An 18,504-nucleotide genomic window follows, 5' to 3' on the forward strand; every position below is an offset into this window, starting at 1 on the left:
AACAGAGGAGTGAAAGGTGCTTTGGTGGCTGGTCCTGGGTGGCTCTGACCTCCCTGCACCTGAAAAAAGTGTGAAGCTCTCGGGCAGAGCTCTGGAGCCGCCAGTTTAGATGGAGCACCGCAGGTAAAGTGCTGACCTTGTCCTCTTTGGACACTGAAAGCACTCGGTCTCTGAAACTGCTGCTGACAGCAAAGCTAAAAATAGTTCCCAGAGGGCCAGGAGGGTTGGGGAAGGGAGGGAGAGCGTCCGGGAGCAGCACACGGATGGGTCACCTCTCTGCCTCTCCCCAGGTGCTCCGTGGACAACCGAGTCACCCGAGTGGCCTGGCTGAACCGCAGCAGCATCCTCTATGCTGGCAATGACAAGTGGTGCTTGGACCCTCGGGTGGTGCTCCTGGCCAACACCAAGACCCAGTACAGCATCCAGATCCAGGATGTGGACGTGTACGATGAGGGCCCCTACACCTGCTCCGTGCAGACAGACAATCACCCCAAGACCTCGCGCGTCCACCTCATCGTGCAAGGTAAGAGCGGAGGAACTCGTGCAGGGGTTGGGCTTGGGGCTTTGGTTTGTGTTCCTTTTGCCCAGGTGTCTCCTGGCACAACTTGGTGCAAACATAGAGTCTGACAGACAGGCTTGGAGTGTCCCAGTGCAGCTGGGCAGTGCATTTATCCAACTTTCCTGGCACGATCCCAGGGCTCTGACACAGGCAGCGCTGCCTCCCGACACAGTCGCTGGCAGACCCGTGTTGCTGTTTTTGTTGTTGCATTTTGATGGTTTTTTGTTTCCCACGCTGGAGGCATCGCTTGAAGTAGAACTTGTGCTGGGGGAAAAGAGAGAGCTGGCAGATTTGTGTGCTTTGTGGGGGTGTGTGTATGCCTGGCAACAATATGTGTTTGTGTGTTGGAATTCCATACTTTTGGGAGCAGGGGGAGGAGGAGGAAGGCCGGCATGGGGTGGTGGAGCACTTTTGATGGCCAGGTGGGTGCACTGAGTATGTGAGCACACACTGGCTCTTGAGAGGGGACAGACAAGCGTGGCCACACGTGATGGTCAAGCAGATGGATGTTGATGGAATATGGCTCCTGTCTGCATGTGGCAGGATGTGTGCTGGACAACAGGGAACCTCCTGGTGGGACAGATGGGGCCTGGTGAGCTCTTAGCCTCAGGGAAGATTAATGGAAAATTTCTAATCCCTTGCTAGCAACCTTTTTTTTTTCCTGCTGCTTCTTCTGTGATTTGGCCAGGAGCCCTCTTAACATGGCAGACCAGCTTGAGTATTGGAATCTCGTCTCGGGCTAATTTTCGAATGCTGATGGGTGTATTGATTTGGAAACAAGCTGGGTTAAAAAGGCATTGGTCTTGTACACAGAGTCGGGTTGAGCTAATCCGCCGTCGATATGCCAGGCCCGAGCATTATTGACAGCCTAATGAATAGAAGGGGGGGAAAAACCCGAACTCAGGGCCTTCATTTTCCCTCTTCCCTCCCTTTTCATTTTTCCTTTCCTCTTCAGGCAATCAAGCCAACTAAACAGAGCTGGACTTTCTCCATCTCCATTAACCGCGGAGGGGAAGCGGATGCATTCCCAGCCAGGGTCTGGCTGTTTATCTTGCAATCTCTTATTACCTGCCTGAGTTTCTTAAGCCAAAGTCGATCACCCACAAGTTCTGAAGTTGCTATCAGATGCTGGGGTGATGCAGGACAATTTCTATCTGTTCTCTTCTGATTCCCACTTCCTGACCTAAATTTCCCATATCACCAGACATCCAGGTCCATCCCTCCCGTGCCTTGCTGGATCATTAGGAAGAGATATTTGGGAGCTGGAGGAAAAGGTCAGAGCTTAACTCCTTGCAGTGGTACAGTTAAGTGCAGGAGGATTCAGTGATGGGCTTAGTCCTATAACATGCTGAACATCCTCATTGCTGCCAGAGAAATTCCGGCTCTGGAGAGCGAGCCCCCTAATTTGAAGAGCTATTGCTTGGCTCACCCAGCCCTTTCTGAGAGCAGGACATGAAAGTGAATATCATGTCCAATTAAAGGGAAACCTGCCTTAATAACCTCGATGCAGATTTGACTGGGGTGCCAGGATTAGCTCTCCTGCCTTGGAAAATGGGCCCTATAAATATGCATTCTGGAATAATCCTGTCCAAAACGACATTCAGCTTGTGGGAAGTGATGCTTGTTCCCTGTCCCAGGAAAGCAGGGTGTCTAAGCACCAGATTTCAGGGATGTGCCAACTTCAGCACATGGCTCTGGGATATTTTGCCCCTTCCTGCAGCCTGATAGGAAAGGAGAAGTGGTGAGAGGAGGTGGGAAAGGGAATGTCCCCTTTTAAACAGGGTTAGTCCAGGTGCAGCCAGAAAGAGGGAGGTGTTCAGGTTGCTCTAAGCAGGTCCTGACTTTCCACTTGCTGCACCAGGAAAGGCCCTGGGGGCACAGCTCTGGAGGCAGGAGCACTCCACCTCTCAGGATGCAATTAAATCGTGCCCTGGGGCAGGCTGTGCTCTCCAAAGGGACTGGCTGTGGGGGACAAAGAGCTCTTCCCCTTCCAGCCAGGATTTCAGCAGGCTGCTGCTCCCCCAGGCAGGTGGGTTGGGTGCATATCAGCCAGAGTGCAGGCACCCTCAGGCCATCCCTCCTTGTCCACAGGTTTTGGGGATATCACTGGGAAACAGCCGTGGAGGGAGGGAGTGAGGAGCTCTGGGGAATCGTGTTGGCCAAGGGCTGCTGGAGGGAAGTGGTGATATGGGAGAAAGAGCAAAAAACAGGAGAGGGATAGGGGGTAGGAGAAGGAGCTTCCTTTAGGGTATGAGGGTTGGGAATAGTCCCCTAAGGCAGTGGGAGAGAATCAGCTGGAAACACACAGAACCAAGGGTGGCCAGACTGCTGCACACTCATTTCTAGGTTGGCTCTATTGATGGCCAAGATCCCAAAAGAGGTGGGTAGATGGCACCTCAAGAGCTAATTTAGCCCATCCCCCTGCAACCAGGCAGAGGCATCGCTGCCAAACACTTGTGAAAGCTATTCTTGAAAATCTGTAACAAAGCAGGTTCTTCAGTGTCCCCAGACGATCTATTCTACTGCTTTGCTGGCTTTATAATTAGAAAATGTATAGCTAATATCTAACTTAAACCTTCATTGTTGCAAATGAAGTGGAATTTTTCTCAGCCTATTCCCGGCGGATTGAGGGAACAATTGATCAGTGTCCTCTGTAATAACCTTTTGCTTTTGGGAAGGTTGTTATCCTGTAGCCACCTTCTTTCTGAAACCATCCAAGCTCTGTTTCTCCCACTTTTCCTCATCGGTCAGGCTTTCAGAAACACTTGTCAGTCTTGAAATCCTGGTACAAAAGGGAAGAGGTGATTGCTGCTGATCCAGGAATAGCAGGTCGGTGCCTCTGTGCTAATGTGGGACAAATGAGCCCAGGAATGAGACAACAGACCCTTGGCACTGAATGCATCAAAGTTCAGACCTGCTATTTTAAGGACTGCTCTAAATGGGGTCAGGCTGGTGATGCCAAGTTGATGTGAGTCAACAACAGAGCTGCCAAAGGGGCAAGAAGGTTCTTAGCACCTGGATCTTCTCTCCCAGATTCCAGACAGACCTAAAATGAGCGGCTCAGGGAGCATCTGTGTTATCAGCAGGGTCTGGAAGGTGGTCCCACTCCTTCAGCACTCATTCCTTCTCGGGAGGAGTTGCCATAAGACCAGTCAAAGCACGGGGAAGCAGCACTGCCCGTGTTTGCAGGAGTCTGCCTTGGACCCTGTGGAGAGCGAGGCGTTTGTGGATGTAAATCCCAAAGAGACAAAATCCGGGGAAGCCCCACTTGCAATAAAGAAGCTCTGAACTTGGACAGAGGCAGAAACCCAGAGTGAGAAATAGGATTGAGGCCCCATTGACCTCCGAGGAGTGATGCTTTCTCTTCCTCTCCTCTCTGGTTTCCTTAGCAAGTCCCACTTCTTGCAGCAGCTCAGGCACAGCCTCCCCCTTCTCCCTGCTCCCCACAGGACACCTCAGCTATTTAAGCCATTCTCCGGGTTCCTGGGCTTAAAAGAGAGAGGGGAGGGAGGAGGAGAAGGCCGATATCTGGAAAGCTCTTATTTGTATTGATAATAAGCCGTCTCCAATGTGTGCCTGCAAAACACTCCCACTGCCTTGTAAGATGCATTAAGGGAAGTTGGCCTTATCTCAGCGCGGGAAATGGACTTGGGGAAGGAGGCACAGCGCCTGCCAGAGTTTAATCTCACTTAGGCACACGAATTTGCATGATAGAAAATGGTGGAATTTTAGTGCTTAAAAAGAAAGAAAGAAGGAGGAAAAAAAAAAAGAGGCAAAAAGCAGGCAACTGGGGGATATTAGCGCTTTCCTGCTTCTTTATCAGTTTCCCTGGCCCTATCTGGCTCTTGCTGTTGTCACTGAAGCAACTAATCACCCCTCCCCTTTTGTTTGGTGTAAATGAGTTTTCCCACTCTTTCCCGAGCCCAGGTTAATCTTCAAATCCCTGCCTTTGTCTGGGAGTTAATTACCTGCTCGGCAGAGTCCGGGGGCTGTGGGCATGGGTGGCAGAGGGTGGCGGGGGCAGAGGTGGCATTGCCGGTGGCACCTCTCCCTGTGCTGGGATCACCACTGCCAGGGTGTGTGTTGGTGAGATAAAGGCAGCAGGGGGGCTGCAGCACCTGAGCCGGCTTTGTTTCAACCACCAAACTCTGCCCAATTAATTTTCCTTTGATGCCACAAGCCCCCTTCACTCGTGGGATGACAAGGAGAACTTTTTGCATCCGTTTTCCTGCCTTGGTGCAGGGGAAGCACCTTCCCTGTGAGCAGAGGGGCTCAGAGGGAGGAAGGCTCAGTCCCTGCAGTCACCATCATCTTACCTGTGGGGCTGAGCCTGTCCCCTGTGCCTCCAAAGCCACTGGTTCTGGGAAGGAGGAGGGGCAAAGGGTTTTGCCCACTGGTGGCAGAGGATTGGGCAGAGGACGTGCAGGTGTTGGTCACCTATGAAGCCGTGAGCTGGAGTTCCACACTGGGCAGGATGCTCCCCTTGCTTTACTGCTCTGTCCACACCTTTTCCCCCGTGGGAGCAACTGTTCCTTCTAGAAGCAAACGTAGGTTTAGATAATTCCTTCTCGAAGGCACGTGGGGAGCTGGGAGAGCCTCCCCGAACCGGCAGAGTGGAGGAAACCGGCGGCACGAAATGGAAATGGAAATGGAAATCCTCCCTCGCTTCGCCCGCTCGCGGCTCCTTTGACTGATGTGCTCCTTCCCGGCTCTCTTTTGTTGCTAATCACCGTCCCTCTGTCAAAGCATCTTTTCCTTTTGTATCAGGGCTGTTGTGGAGGACTGAAGGTCTCCCACGCTCTCTCACGCACTGCCCTAGTTTTTGGCTCTTTATACCCGTTTTGCTCAGCCCTCGCCAGCATCTCTGCATGTCCCACATCCTTTACTGCCCCTGGATCTCCCCATCTTCCCCCCGAGGTTACCAGCCCTTGCTTCTCCATGGTGTGCTTGTCCATGTTCCCTTGTGGAGTGACCTCGTACCCGGCCGGGCTCCCTCCAGCCTCCCCCAAGTCACTTGACCTCTTTGCAAATCAGTTTAACATCTGTGAGGCAGAGATAATAATTGTCACCTACTTCACAGGGGGGTTGATGAGGATTAATTCATTAATGTCGACAGAGGTCTTTGAAGATGGAACGCACTATCTGAGAGCTAAACGTTATTATTAATTAGCAATTATATCGTGGGGTGGGAGCAGGGGGGGAAAGAGACTCCAGAGTCTGTACTGGAAGTGTTTGCTCTGGGCTCACTTTCTGCCCTTGCTGCAGCTTCAGGCTGCCCCAGTTTCATGTCCCTGCTGCTGCTGGAGGGAGCCAGGCATGCTGGATCCCACCAGGGACATGTGCCATCGGTGCTGCTCCTTCCCTGAGCATGTGGGTGAGCTCACCGGGGTAAAGAATAGGAGGGATGGGGATGTGAACAGTGCTCGAGTGCATTAACCTTGTTAGAAGGAGAGGAAGTTGGTCATGGAGAGGAAGGGATGAAGGGCAGGCATAGAATCCCAGACTGGTTTGTGTTTGTCCCATGGGCAGGGACACCTCCCACTAGCCCAGGTTGCTCCAACCCCCGTCCAACCTGACCACGGACACTTCCAGGGATGGGGCAGCCACAGCTTCTCTGGGCAACCTGTGCCAGGGCCTCCCTACCCTTATTGTAAAAAACTTCTTCCTTATGTCTAATCTAAATCAACCCTCTCTCAGTTTAAACCCATTCCCCCAAGACATGCTCAGGGTTCGCCTGGCACCGCAGCGATGCAAGAGGGCCAGGCACCACCAGACCCATGGAAGGATGTATCCTGTTCCCAAGGAGAAACAACTGGCAGGAGAATGAAGCAAGGGGAAGGAAGATCCAGTGATTCATAGGACACACAGACCAGTTCCATTTCCTTCCTGTTTTTCTTTTTCACATACACCCAGGCTGTGGCTGATTCCTGTTTGTCTCCCCCGATGTAACTAATCCCATGCGTTGCCAGGTTCCCTCAAGAAGCACCAACACAAACCCTTTGTGATCCCATCCAGCTGCCCTGTGCCTTGATGCTGGGGGCATTCCCACCTCCAGCACCCTCGTAGCTCCACTGTTTCCATCCTCCCTGTCTCAGCTGTGTGTGCTTTTGAGGCAAGCTCAGTGAAACTCTCTCTGCTACTCCCTCAGAGCCGCGGAGGTCACCCTCTGATCACCCCTTTTCTAGAAAACAAGAGTCTGCTCTTCTGTGAGCCTTTCTGAGCACTCGAGCTCCCGGCAGCCCCATTCACCCACCTTCTCCAAAGGCTTTCATGGAGAGGTCACCTGCCTCACCCGGAGCCATTCAACAGTGACTCTGCTAATCCCTTCTCCGGAGCCGGTGAATCTGGGAGGGCAGTGGCTCTCTGTGCCAGCAGCTCTCCAAGCAGGGAGGACTGGAGTTGTCTGTGGGTCTCCCGCTGCACGAGTCCCATTCCTTCCCCATGGATTTACCAGCCAAGGGGGTGGCACAGCAGCACCCAGGATGCACACCGGGCACCTCCCGCGGCCGTGTGCGGTTTCCAGAGGAGCCTTGTTCAGGCTGATAAAGCCAGCGGGGGTTTTATGAGGTCACTGCAGTTTAATGTTACTGCAGTAATCTCTTTTGTTTTACTACATTAAAATATTTGTGGTGGAACGGTTGGACCACTGTAATGTGATAGCTCTACCTTAATGTTATTGTTGCCATGGCAACGCTAATGGCGGCTCAATAACATTATTGCAATTTAATCTTACGACAATAAAATTAAGGGTAGAACAGTGAGACCTCGACTCTGTAATGTTACTACAGTAACAGCATTGTTATCGTAACCAGGGGAGCGGAGTCAACTCGTTGTAGTGTAACACTGGTACCGGAGCTGTGTTGTTACTACAGGAGCACGGAGCATCCGCCGAAAACCGCGGCAGGGGATGAATGGGAGGAGTCGTCACCAGTGTGCTGCTACCCCGGGGCTGTCAGCACGGGGAGGTCACGCTGTAATCCCGTCACTTATCCACCTAATTCCACAATTGTGGTGTTTTTATCGGGGTCTTTCCTCTTCTCCCTCCGTCGCCGGGGCTCTTTGGAGCAGATCTGTTGTTTCAGCGGCAGTAACTCTGCAGGGAAGGATTTAAAGCGCTGCCTCCGTCTAGTTCCAGATCCTTCTGCCCAGCGTTTTATAGCATGTGGCTGTTATGGAGTGATAACGTTTTATATTTATATGTCATCTTTCAACGTGAAGGATCCCAGCACAAGCTACAAATTATTGCTGTGCTGCAGGGCCAGGCAGGGAACCGGGAACACGCAGAGAGTGAGAGGAGGGGGTTTCATCCAAGGGCACAGATTCCTGTGCAAGTGAGAGTCCCCTTTGCTTAGAGGATTTATCCAGAGTCCCCAGACGTTGTGAGATGGGGCAGGGATCCTTGTGCATCCCAATCCATGTGCCCCAGGCAGCACCCACCATCACCGGGGTGGGCATGGGGAAAATTCCCCCCCTTTCCCAGCTGGCAGCATGGATTGTATCAGGGCTGGACAGGTTTAGTGCAGGCAGTGGGGTGACAAGGTGCAGGTGACATCCCTGTGCCATTCAGGGGCTCGCTGCAGTTTTCTCCAGCCTCCAGGGGAGGGAGGCAGAGCTGCTGATCTGTCCCCAGAATCACAGAGCTTCCCTCATCCTGCTCAGGGCCCAGCACTTCCAGGGATTTTGTGCTTGCCATGCCCAGGGATTTTGTGCTTGCAATGCCCAGGGATGTGTGTTTGCCATGCCCAGGGATGTGCGTTTGCCATACCCAGAGATGCAGACTTGCCATGCCCAGGGATGCATGCTTGCTTGCTCAGGGATGTTGCTTCCCATTCCCAGGGATGTACTCTTGCCATGCCCAGGGATTCATGCCTGTCATGCCCAGGCATGTGCTCTTGCCCTGCCAAGGGATATGCACTTTGTGCCCAGGGATGCAGGTTTGCTGTGCCCAGAGGTGCAGGCTTGACATGCCCAGGAATGCAGTCTTTCCATGTCCAGGGATTCACACTTGCCGTGCCCAGGGATGCGTGTTTGCCATGCTCAGAGATGCACAGTTCTTGTTTCCAGGGCTGTGCTCTTGCTGTGCCCAGTGATTGAATGCTTGTTGTGCCCAGGGATGCACTCTTTGTGCTCAGGGATGTGTGCTTCCATGCCCAGGGATGCGTGCTTGCATGCCCAGGGATGCACACTTGCCATGCCCAGGGATGCACAGTTGTTGTGCCCAGGGGTGCACAGTTGTTGTGCCCAGGATGCAGGCTTGCCATCCCACCACACCTGCCAGCCAGGCTTGATGCCCCACTTGCCCCCCTGAACTACCCACACCTCCTCCTGTCCTGCTCGGCAGGCAGGGATTTTCCCTCTGCTTTGAGCCCCTGTGCTCCCTCGTGGCTTCTCAGGAGATGCCCATCCCGACAGCTCTTCCCACTGCCATTGAAACCCGAATTTGGGTGCTCTGCTGCTCCCTGCCCACGTCCCACCAGCCCAGCCCAGCCTCACTCTGTGCCCGTTCAGCACAGCAGCTGCTCAGCTCCCCTCGTGCCTCAGCCTTGGATCTCTCTCCGTGGGTATTTGGACTCTGACCACCGCAGTAATTCCTTGTTTGTCCTTTAATAAAAGACCCGTGAGCCCCCCTTGACACCAGAGCTGGAATCAGTGGGACCTGAGGCATTCTCTGTGCCAACTCTTTGTGCCAGTCTGGTTCCACATCCATCCTGCCAACCGGCTCCTCCGGGGGTTACATGTTTGAAAACACGAGCGGAGGCTCATCTCCCATTCACTGTTTTTCTCCATCATTTGCTTTATTAAATATTGATTTTCTGTTGCATTATTAAACCTTAAGTCCCGAGCATAAATTCAGAGTTGATACTTTAATCTGGCTCTTCTTTTTGGCCTTTAGAACTGATTTTTCCGGCCGGTCTCTCCGGAGGCGAGTCCAGAAGCAAAAACCTGTTGCAGAGGCTTGAGGAGCCAAAGGACAGAAGCAAAGGGCTCTTCCCAAGGGATTTTTGTCTGTTTGATGTAGCCTTTGCCATGAAGGTGGCATCCATGGGGATCCTGGCTTGCAATCCTGCACAGACCACGAGTGAAAGGAGGTTAGGAAAGCATCAGCCAAGCTTTTTCAGGGAATTTTGTACATTCCTGGCTGCAGGAAGGCTATTGCCCTCTCTTTTCTTGGTGGCATGGGGAGATTGCAATCTGGAATGGGAATTTTGCCTGGAGCCACTGCGTGGGCAGGGTGGAAGTGACCAGCTCTGCTCCCCCAGGGCTTTTGCTGCCTTGCTCTGCCAGCATTGCCATGCTCAGGAGCAGGACTGTGCCGGGGAAGGGAGCCACAGATGGCAGTGCCTTGTCCTAAATGTGTCTCCAGCTCCTGGGTGATGCTGCTCAAATCTGTGCTTTTCTGCTCTACAAAACCAGAAATAGCCTTGGCCAAAACTGCAGGCAAAGCCAGGGGGATGTGGGTGGTGGAATTGCCACCAACACCAGGAAGGCCACCAACAAGCCAGGAGTGGTGCAAGTGGCCACCAGCACATCCCTGATAGCCAAGGTGGGTCCTGCTGACCTCCTGTCTCCTCCCCTTCCCTATCAGAGAGCTGCATGAGCCAGCCTCTGCCAAACCCCATGCTGCCAGCAACCAGGTGTCTGAACATGTTTCCAGAGCCAAGAGAACTCTGCAGCCAAAAGGGAGGAGGGGAAAGCAGTGTGGCAGTGCTGGCAGGTTCAGGAGGATAAAAAAAAAATAAGAAAATTTAAAAAAGAAAAAGGCAGAGGGAGGTTTGCAAAAGGCTTTTGGATCCCCCATCCAAACAGGGCATGGAACCTGTGCATGGCAGCTGGTGTGCTGAGCAGTGATTTAAAAGCAGACTCCCAGCAGCAGGGAAAGAGGCAGAGGGGGAAGCAGATGTGAACACAATGCTGGAGATAAAGGAGAGGCCAAGGGAACAGCTGCTGAAGAGCCACCCAGCCCTGCCACCTCCACGGGCTAAAAAACCTCCACTGAATATCCACAGGCTTGAGGACAAGCTGGAGGGGCTCACTCAGACTCTGAAGGGGGGAACTGGGTGGAAAATGTGGCTTTTTCCACTCTGTTCTGCTTGGGTTTTGAAGCAGAGGTTGAAGCTGGGAAGAAGAGAGCTGCATTGAAACATCAGGAGAGTTGTGATCTCATTTTCCTTTCTGTTCTGGTGCTGCAATGGAGAAGGAAGAGATTTAGAAAGGAGAAAGGGGAGGGGAAGTGGGAAGTGGAGAACAAAAAGGCAGGGATCTTCGGAAAAGATGTGGAAATGTGGTCCTTCAGACAAGACATGGAAAAGTTGTCTTGAAATATTTTTGGTTTGGGTTTTCTGGGTCTGGTGGGAGACAGAAGTGAAACCCCTTCACCCCATCCCTCAGCAAAGAGGTGGTTTTGTTCCTTAGTCCAAGACTGGATCCCTGGAAGGGATCAGCACAGCCCCACTGCAGAGGAGAGGGTGGAAGGTCTTCTTGCTCTAGGTGGACCCATACACTGATACAGAAAAACTTGTTCCCTGTGAGGGTGGGGAGGCCCTGGCACAGGTTGCCCAGAGAAGCTGTGGCTGCCCCATCCCTGGAAGTGTCCAAGGCCAGGTTGGACGGGGCTTGGAGCAACCTGGGCTGGTGGAAGGTGTCCCTGCCCATGGCAGGGGGTTGGAACTGGATGAGCTTTAAAGTCCCTTCCAACCCAAACCATTCCATGATTCTGTGATTTTTCATGTCTGGGTTACTGGTCCCATCACGTTGGCTGTACAGACACCCAAAAGATTTCAGCTCTCCTCTCCTTGGCAGCATCTTGTGTAAACATCTGGGTAGTTTTGGGATGAGGCAGTGGAGGTTGAAGACACCTGGTTTGGTGTCCTACGTGAGAAGAGATGGACAGGTCTCAATCCACCCTCCTCTCTGCCAAAGCCTCCCACTCACCGAGCCCCCACAGCCCACAGGCTCCCCAATTTGTGCCTGGGGCTCTCCTTGCCTGGACCAGCCTTGAGACAAGGCACAGACAGAGATGTCTTCTCCGTGGTTTGCCCTCCTTGTAATCCCTCCTCCTCGCAGGCAGCCCGAGAGCTTCAGCCTTTGATCCTCCTCCTCCTTTGCAAACACTTCTCTCCGCTCGTGGAATTAAATCTCTCTCGCAGTGATTTCCTTCCCTATCTTTTCTTTTTGGCTGGGTCTGTCTGAAATATTCTCTTCTTTTTGCTCCTTCAGCAGCAGGGCTATATAATTGATGGCCTCGCCAAGCTTTCTGTGCTGAACATTAAACCCTTCCTGCCTTGGCTCCGACCAGAGTTCATTCCTTTCTGAAAAGCTCCGTTGTCTGTTTGTGCTCAGATGATTGTTGTTGTGGAGGGGAGGATGTTGTCAGCAGAGAGAGAGGAGGAGGAGGGGCTGCATTTGGCCAGGGCTGCTTTATAATCAAATCCTGCCCTCTTTAGCAAATTTTCAAGTGGAAAAGGCCTCTTTTAGTAAAATTGAAATACAGCACTCTCCTGAAGGAGGAGCACAAAACCCAGGGCCTGAATTAGTGCAGCAAAAGGTTGTGTCGCTCTTGGCGACGGTGGGAAAACTCTATTTTGCAATGTAGTGAGGGATGTTCGGGCCTGGGCTGACAGGAGCAGGGGCTGCTCCCATTGCCACGGGCTGAATGCCTGTGACAGGCATCTATTACCACACCACCTTTCCCAGTGAGCCTGCTGAGATCCTTCCTCCCAAGTCTCTGCATCCCTGGAGCTGCCCTGGGAAGGGTGAGCCCCATGCAGTGCTGGTGGGTCCCTCCGTGGTACAGGGAGGGTACACATGGGTAAGGACACCCTGATGTCCTTGTCCTGGTGCTGGGGATCGCTCTGTGTGTGTGTTTTCACACGATGCAAATTCTTCCTGTGTCTTTTGGCCTTTTCTGGCACGAGGTGGTGCCTTCCCTGCCTTGCCCTGCGTCGACGACACTCCTGGCTTCCCGTCTCCCTCCGTGGGTTCTCCTCACTTAAAACACAGCAAGGCTGAGGTGATTACAAGGATTGGAGATGCAGTGACACTTCCCTGCCAACAAGTAATTGATTTATTAAAGACATTACAATACATTCATGGTTGAGCGTAAGAGTTTCCTTTGAACTCGCTCAGAAATCCGAAGGGATTGTGCCTGTTTGCAAGTACCACGGGCAGAATAAATCTGTGCTCCCCCATCGCCTCCCTCCTCCCCCCCCTGCACAGCCACAATTTCATTTCCCTTTGACTGGCGCGAGTAAATATCACAGCTCGACAACTCCAGTCCAGTGACTGGTGTGATCCAATTTAATAGCATTTAAAAATTCAAAGTGATTGTAAGCCAAATGGAAATGTAAGATTTCATACCCAGCCTGCCTTGGGGAGGAAAAGGAAGAATGAGGGAGGGTGCGGGGGATGGAGACAAATGGACTAGATAAAAAATAATGGAAAGTAACTTAATTAAGAGGCTCGAGTCAAGTTAAAAACAGTAATGATTTTGAATCGGAGAACCACAGGTTTTAAAAATGAAAGGGGAAGAGGAGAGAAAGGAAAGGAAAGTGTGGATAAAAAGCCTCCAAATGATTAAATGGGAGGAAAAGGAGGCATGGGAAGAATGGGGTAAAAATAGTCCTTCCATGAAAAGCAGCAGCACATGGGGAATAGACAGTGCTGATGATGAGGTTGGGCATTAGGAAGACAAATAGGGAAATTAAGGATGCTCTGGGGGGGATAACTCCCTGTGGCTTTTCTGGCGTTCTCGTAGGCATGAGTGTGGCCATGAAGAAGGCTCAGGGGCTTTATTTAGGAGAAATGAGAAAAGAAGGAGCAGTCCTAAAGGAAAAGGAGAACAGCCCCCACGTTCTCCAGGCACATCAATATCCCTCCTTGTGGGAGCATCACTCCCTCCTTTTCTTTTGCTTTTAATTCTGTCAAACATTGCTTTTTTGGGGGTTGAAGTTTGGTATTGAAATTTTAATAGCCCCTCTGCGTACGTGGATATTTTGCTGTGTCTCTACAACTTCCTGACTAAATTTTAACCGTGGTCCTCTCATCCCATGCAGACCATTGGAAATACCTGTCCTGGCACCATCCTTTTCCATGGTTTTCTGAGCCTGAAAAGAGCATTGATCCAAACAGGCACTTCTGGGCCATTTGGTCTTCGGGTCTCATTTGTCCATTCATAAAGTGACAATAATAATGCTCCCTGATCTCACTGGGGTGTTTTGACAATAGGGATAATCCACATTTAAAGGTGTGGGAAGGGTGGTGAGCACCATTGCAGTCTCTGGCTTGTTGATATTTTCCCTCCTGGTAGTTCCTGGTGGCTTTGGGAAGGTGGACCTGCCTCTGCTGGAGCGATGGATGGGTCACAAGAGATGTGTTCCCATGGGGATGGGAGGAGTGGCAGCATATGGAGGCTTGGATCACCTCACCTGTGGTTCATTTTGAACTCCCAGACCTTGCTGACCTCCCACTTCACAAGCTTTGTTCTCCCACTTCATAAGCTTTGTTCTCCCACTCTGTTCTCCCAGATGAACAAAGGGTCTGGCCATAAGTAGCAGCCTCCAGAACACCTAATCAGAGAATAACAGGGCTGTGCTCCCTGCCTGATCCATTAATTTTTCACTGTAATCAAAGGCAAGGATAGGAAGAAGCCCAAGCAGAGGTGAAGTGTCTGGCTGGAGCACAAAGAGGCACCTGGAAGAGATGGAGCTCAGGAAGGGCGGGAGGAAAAGGGCTGTCTGGGGACAGGCACTGATGGCAATGGAGAGATGAAAATAGATAAATGAGGCAAAATGGGCATGGATAAACTCAGAAGATCCAAGTAGAGTTGAAATTCAATCAAAACTTGGGGCTTTCGCTCAGTTCCACATTAACAGCACGAACCTCAGTGGTTTTTGAAGTAAAGCCATCAGGTCCAGAGCGGCATTTTGGGAAGTGCAGCTCATCCTCCTGCGAGGGCGGGAGAGCACCACGCTCCTCCTGGGCAGGGGCTGGTGGCTTCTTGAATTAGCTGAGTGTCAGTGTGGAAAGTGTAATCATAAACACTCACTTTGTGCTCGAGCCGAGGGAGAGAGAGCACGAGCGCGAGAGTGCCAAGATAAGAACAAATATGCAAGAGCATAGTGTGTTTTTAATGGAAGGGAGATTTATTTCTCTCTGTGTCTTTTTAAGCCTCTAGATAGATCATAAAAAAACCCAGCCCAACCCACACACAACCTGTCTGCCTGAAATAGCCGAAATGTAATTTAAAGAGCATCATTTTAACTAATACTTCACTTCAGAGACACCTGCCCTACATTCATTGGAGATGCAGGCTGCATTAGAGCATCTGATTTATCTTTGGAAAGGATGTTTGAGCTCCTTTGTTCCTGCCAGGTCCCTTTTGAGGAGTAAAGTGGCACAGGGGCTGTTCAGAGAGCTCAGCCCTCGGTGTAATGCCTGTTCCTCATGGACAGAGAGCTGGGGGGGAGCAGGGGAAGACCACTGCCACTCTCCAGGAGCTGAGGGGAGAGCAGGAGAATGGGGCATGGCAGTTCTGGCTGGTTTGGGGGAGAGAAACTGAGGTCCTTAGCAGGACAGTGTGTGCTGATGGACTAGATGAGCAATGTCATGGATACTTGCTGTTCCTTGGTATGGGAGACTCCAGATTGACTGGAAAGGGCTATTTACAGGCACATCCACTCGAGATACATGTCCTGAACTAGATCTGTGCACCTCATCTTAGGTAAGTCCTACCTACACACAGGCCATGGCTGGCAGGACTGTCCCCATGCAGAAACGTCCCCACCTCCGGTCTCTGTGGCCGTAGGCTCTGGGTATCTTATAATTTTATGTCTTGATGTGTTTTTAATGAACCTGCAAGGATGAGAAATCCTTGTCATTGTGTTGATGGAGAGATGAGACCCAACGAGACTGAGGGTTTTGCCCAGGAGCGCTGTGGCAGAGCAGGCGTCAATCCATCCTTCTCTGCAGCCTGTTCACCCGCAGCAAGGAGGCTTTTCCATCACTGAAAAAAGCCAAAATTTCACAAATCATGACCTTCTCTCGGGGTGTGACCCACTGGAGAAAAGATCCACTGTTGCCCTGCATCCCTCAGGTCTCAGGCTGGTCCCCACCAGCCCGAAGCTTCTGCCGGGGGACCGCTAACGAGGACGAGGGAGTGTGGGGACGAGCGTGAGGACAGGCGGGGAGAGGAGAGCTGCTGTCAAATCCCTCTCTCGCCCTTTCTGCTCTGAAGTTCACTTGTAATATTTTCCTCAGCTCGGGCTGCTAATGCGTTTTGTTCTCCAGAGTGCGCGTGGCCCGACTTCCCGCGCAGCCTTTAATTAGTTTCTGGATGATGACATCTCCTCCGAGAACCATCTCGGCGTGTCCCTCCGATCTCGGGGGGAGATAAAGGAATCTAATAAAGACATTCAGCATTTCGAGGTGATGGGTTTGACAAGCCTTGTATTAACCACCAGTCGCGTTCCAACTTTCCGGGGTGCCGTCGGCACGGCGCCGCTCGTCCTCGCACGGGGGCTTTTCCCACGGGGGTCTTCGCTGGCACCCAGTGGAACGAGAGGAGCTGAGGACCCCGTGTCCCCTGAGCAGGGTGTGACAGAGCCACTGTCACTTTGATGGTCACCATGGAGGCAGTGGTGAGAGGGGCTGTCGTGCCTTGAGGAGAGGTGTCAATAAGGCTGGAAAAATGATGCAGGTGTCTTAAGGATTTGAGATCCTTCAATTTTCTGCCTTTCACGAGGCGTTGCTTGGCTTGCAGGGGGAATCCCAGGTGGCTCGGGGTGCAAAAACTGGAAACTAGATCCGTGTGGCGTGTGTGGAGTTGAAAATGAGATCTGTCTAGACAGGGAGCTGAACTGCCAAACACTCCTTGTTTGGCTGCATTTCTTCATGGATAATAAAGCAAAAACTTTACTTTTACATCTTTCTTCTTGTTTTCTTTTCATTCAGCATCATTGGACTCATTTTAGAGGAGGTAATGAAGCCCAGAGCAGTGCCACGACTTCCTTCGGGCATTGTAACATGAGCCCAGAACTCTCCCAGACCTGAGCGAGGGATTCTGCCTCCCCTTATTAACAGTCATGCAAGCAAATTCCAGTTTGATTCCCCACAGGTCTGGGGCTCGGTAGAGGGGTTTTCTTCCTTTTTGTGGTAGGAAAAAGGATGCAGATCCTTTCAGAAATTTGATGGCAGGGGAGTGACTCTAGAGAGGCAGCACCCTGACTCCTTAGGGAGCTGCTCTTCCTCCAGGCTGGTAAACCTGGACCCATCCAAAAGTCAGGAAAAAGTCTTTGTGCTGGAGTCCTGCCTCTCCCATCACGCCGGGTTTACTCTGGTGTATCCCTCGTTGACTGCAGCAGTATTGCTGATTTATGCTGTCGTAAGTGGAATCAGATTGGGCTCCCTTTTGGCACTTAGCTGTAAAGTTTGTCTGCAGAAACCCTGCTGTTTATGAGGTGAATTATACCCACGCTCACAAATGCTTTACTAATGAATGATTGGGAACGTCTTGGTTCCCCCCTCCTCCTCTGAGTTATTGGGATGCCGTGCTGTACAACCTGCTGCAGAGACGGGGGGAAAAAATCTCGTGTCCTCCAAGCTTTGCTGCAACAGGAGCCGTTACCTGCCTGGGAAATCATTCAGACACATCTCGGTGCCGTGTGACACATCTCATTACGCCTCGCTTTAAAACGAGCAATTGTCATTAGTTATTTATTAATTGCTTATTAAGGTTGTTATGTATGTCCTCTTCGTTTCCAGCCGTCTTTCTTCACGGCTGTGCCTGCTGCCAGGTTTGTGAAGAGGGGGGATCGATCCCTGGGCAAAGCTGGGCCGAACATGGGAAGGGGGGGATGGTGCCAACCCAGGGTCCAGGCAGCCCTGGGGGGAAGGATCAGCACACAAGGGGTTTGTGTACAAATCTGTGTGACCAAGCAGGCTCTAAGGCTGTGTTTGCCCTTCCTCACACCCTGTGGGCATCCTCAAAAGGGCTCCTGAGCTGGGAGCATATGATGGAAGGATGATGTGATGAAAGGATGATAGGATGGAAGGTTGGTATGATGCAAGGACAAAGCTCTCTCTGCTTTTCTCTTAATTATAATTGTGTTAAAGCAGCACAAACTGATTTAAAAGCCCATTATAACACACCTGTAATTGAAGGCACAGGGCTCTCAATTTGCTCCCTAAAGGCAGAAAGCTTTGGAACACAAAGGAGGGAGAAGGCATAATGGAGGTGCCTGGCACTGCAGCAGCTTGAGCATTGTTCCTTCTCCAACCTGGGAGCTGCAAACCACTCTGGTTACAACCTGTAGGAGTCCTGGAGCCTGATTTTTGGGGTCCCTGCCTTGTGCTTGATCCCATCTGACTTTTGCAGACCCCTCGAATCTTGGAGTGGGGGCTTGGTTTGACTCACAGCATTGCTGCAAGGTAACCCAGCACAGCCAGGACTCCCCCTGCCCAGATCCCACAGGCAGGACCCGTGGTAGCAAACTCTGTAAAACACAGGGAATTGTGTGTGTGACAGCAGTAAGAAGCTGTTATTAAAGCAGGAGCAGCGTCAGGCTGATGCTCAGGAAGCTGCCAGTGCACATCACAGATCGCCTGCAGAACGCAAGTCTGACTCTGCCTCTTTTTCTTTCTTCCAGACACTTTTATAGTTGTTCTTTGTTGTTCCCTTTGATCTGGAGCAGATGCTGCTCGTGCTGGAAGATGGAGGTTTGCATGTTTTATGAAGGGGAAGCAGGCACTGCGAGGCTTCCCGGGAAAGCTGCTCGCTCCCAGGCTGTGCTGGGGGCTGTGAGTCCCCTTCTCTGGGATAACACCTGCTCTGCCTCACTGCCACACCAGAAGAGGTTTGCAGGTCTGGGAAGGTTACAGGTGTATTTCTGCACTACTTCCTTGATTCCCAAAAGTGGGTAGAAAGGGGGTGATTAAGGCAAAAATATGCA

At 51.7% G+C, this 18,504-nt stretch overlaps 1 protein-coding gene and 1 long non-coding RNA gene across 10 annotated transcripts in view; one reads left to right on the forward strand and one right to left on the reverse strand.

Moving 5' to 3' along the window:
• Positions 1–18,504, forward strand: part of NTM (neurotrimin) — a 356,205-nt gene that overhangs the window by 305,223 nt on the left and 32,478 nt on the right. For all 9 annotated transcript variants that reach the window (XM_064634457.1, XM_064634453.1, XM_064634458.1 and 6 more), the window contains one exon: positions 291–523. In XM_064634457.1, coding sequence (XP_064490527.1) covers positions 291–523 — 233 coding nt within the window. The remainder of the gene's footprint in view (positions 1–290; positions 524–18,504) is intronic.
• Positions 9,334–12,214, reverse strand: LOC135401893 (uncharacterized). The gene is made up of 2 exons (XR_010424958.1): positions 11,492–12,214; positions 9,334–9,623 (listed from the first exon to the last, which is right to left on the reverse strand). It is a non-coding gene; the product is annotated as an uncharacterized LOC135401893 (long non-coding RNA).

The sequence above is a fragment of the Pseudopipra pipra genome, chromosome 23 (genome assembly GCF_036250125.1).
Source record: "Pseudopipra pipra isolate bDixPip1 chromosome 23, bDixPip1.hap1, whole genome shotgun sequence".
Taxonomy (NCBI): Eukaryota; Metazoa; Chordata; class Aves; order Passeriformes; family Pipridae; genus Pseudopipra; species Pseudopipra pipra.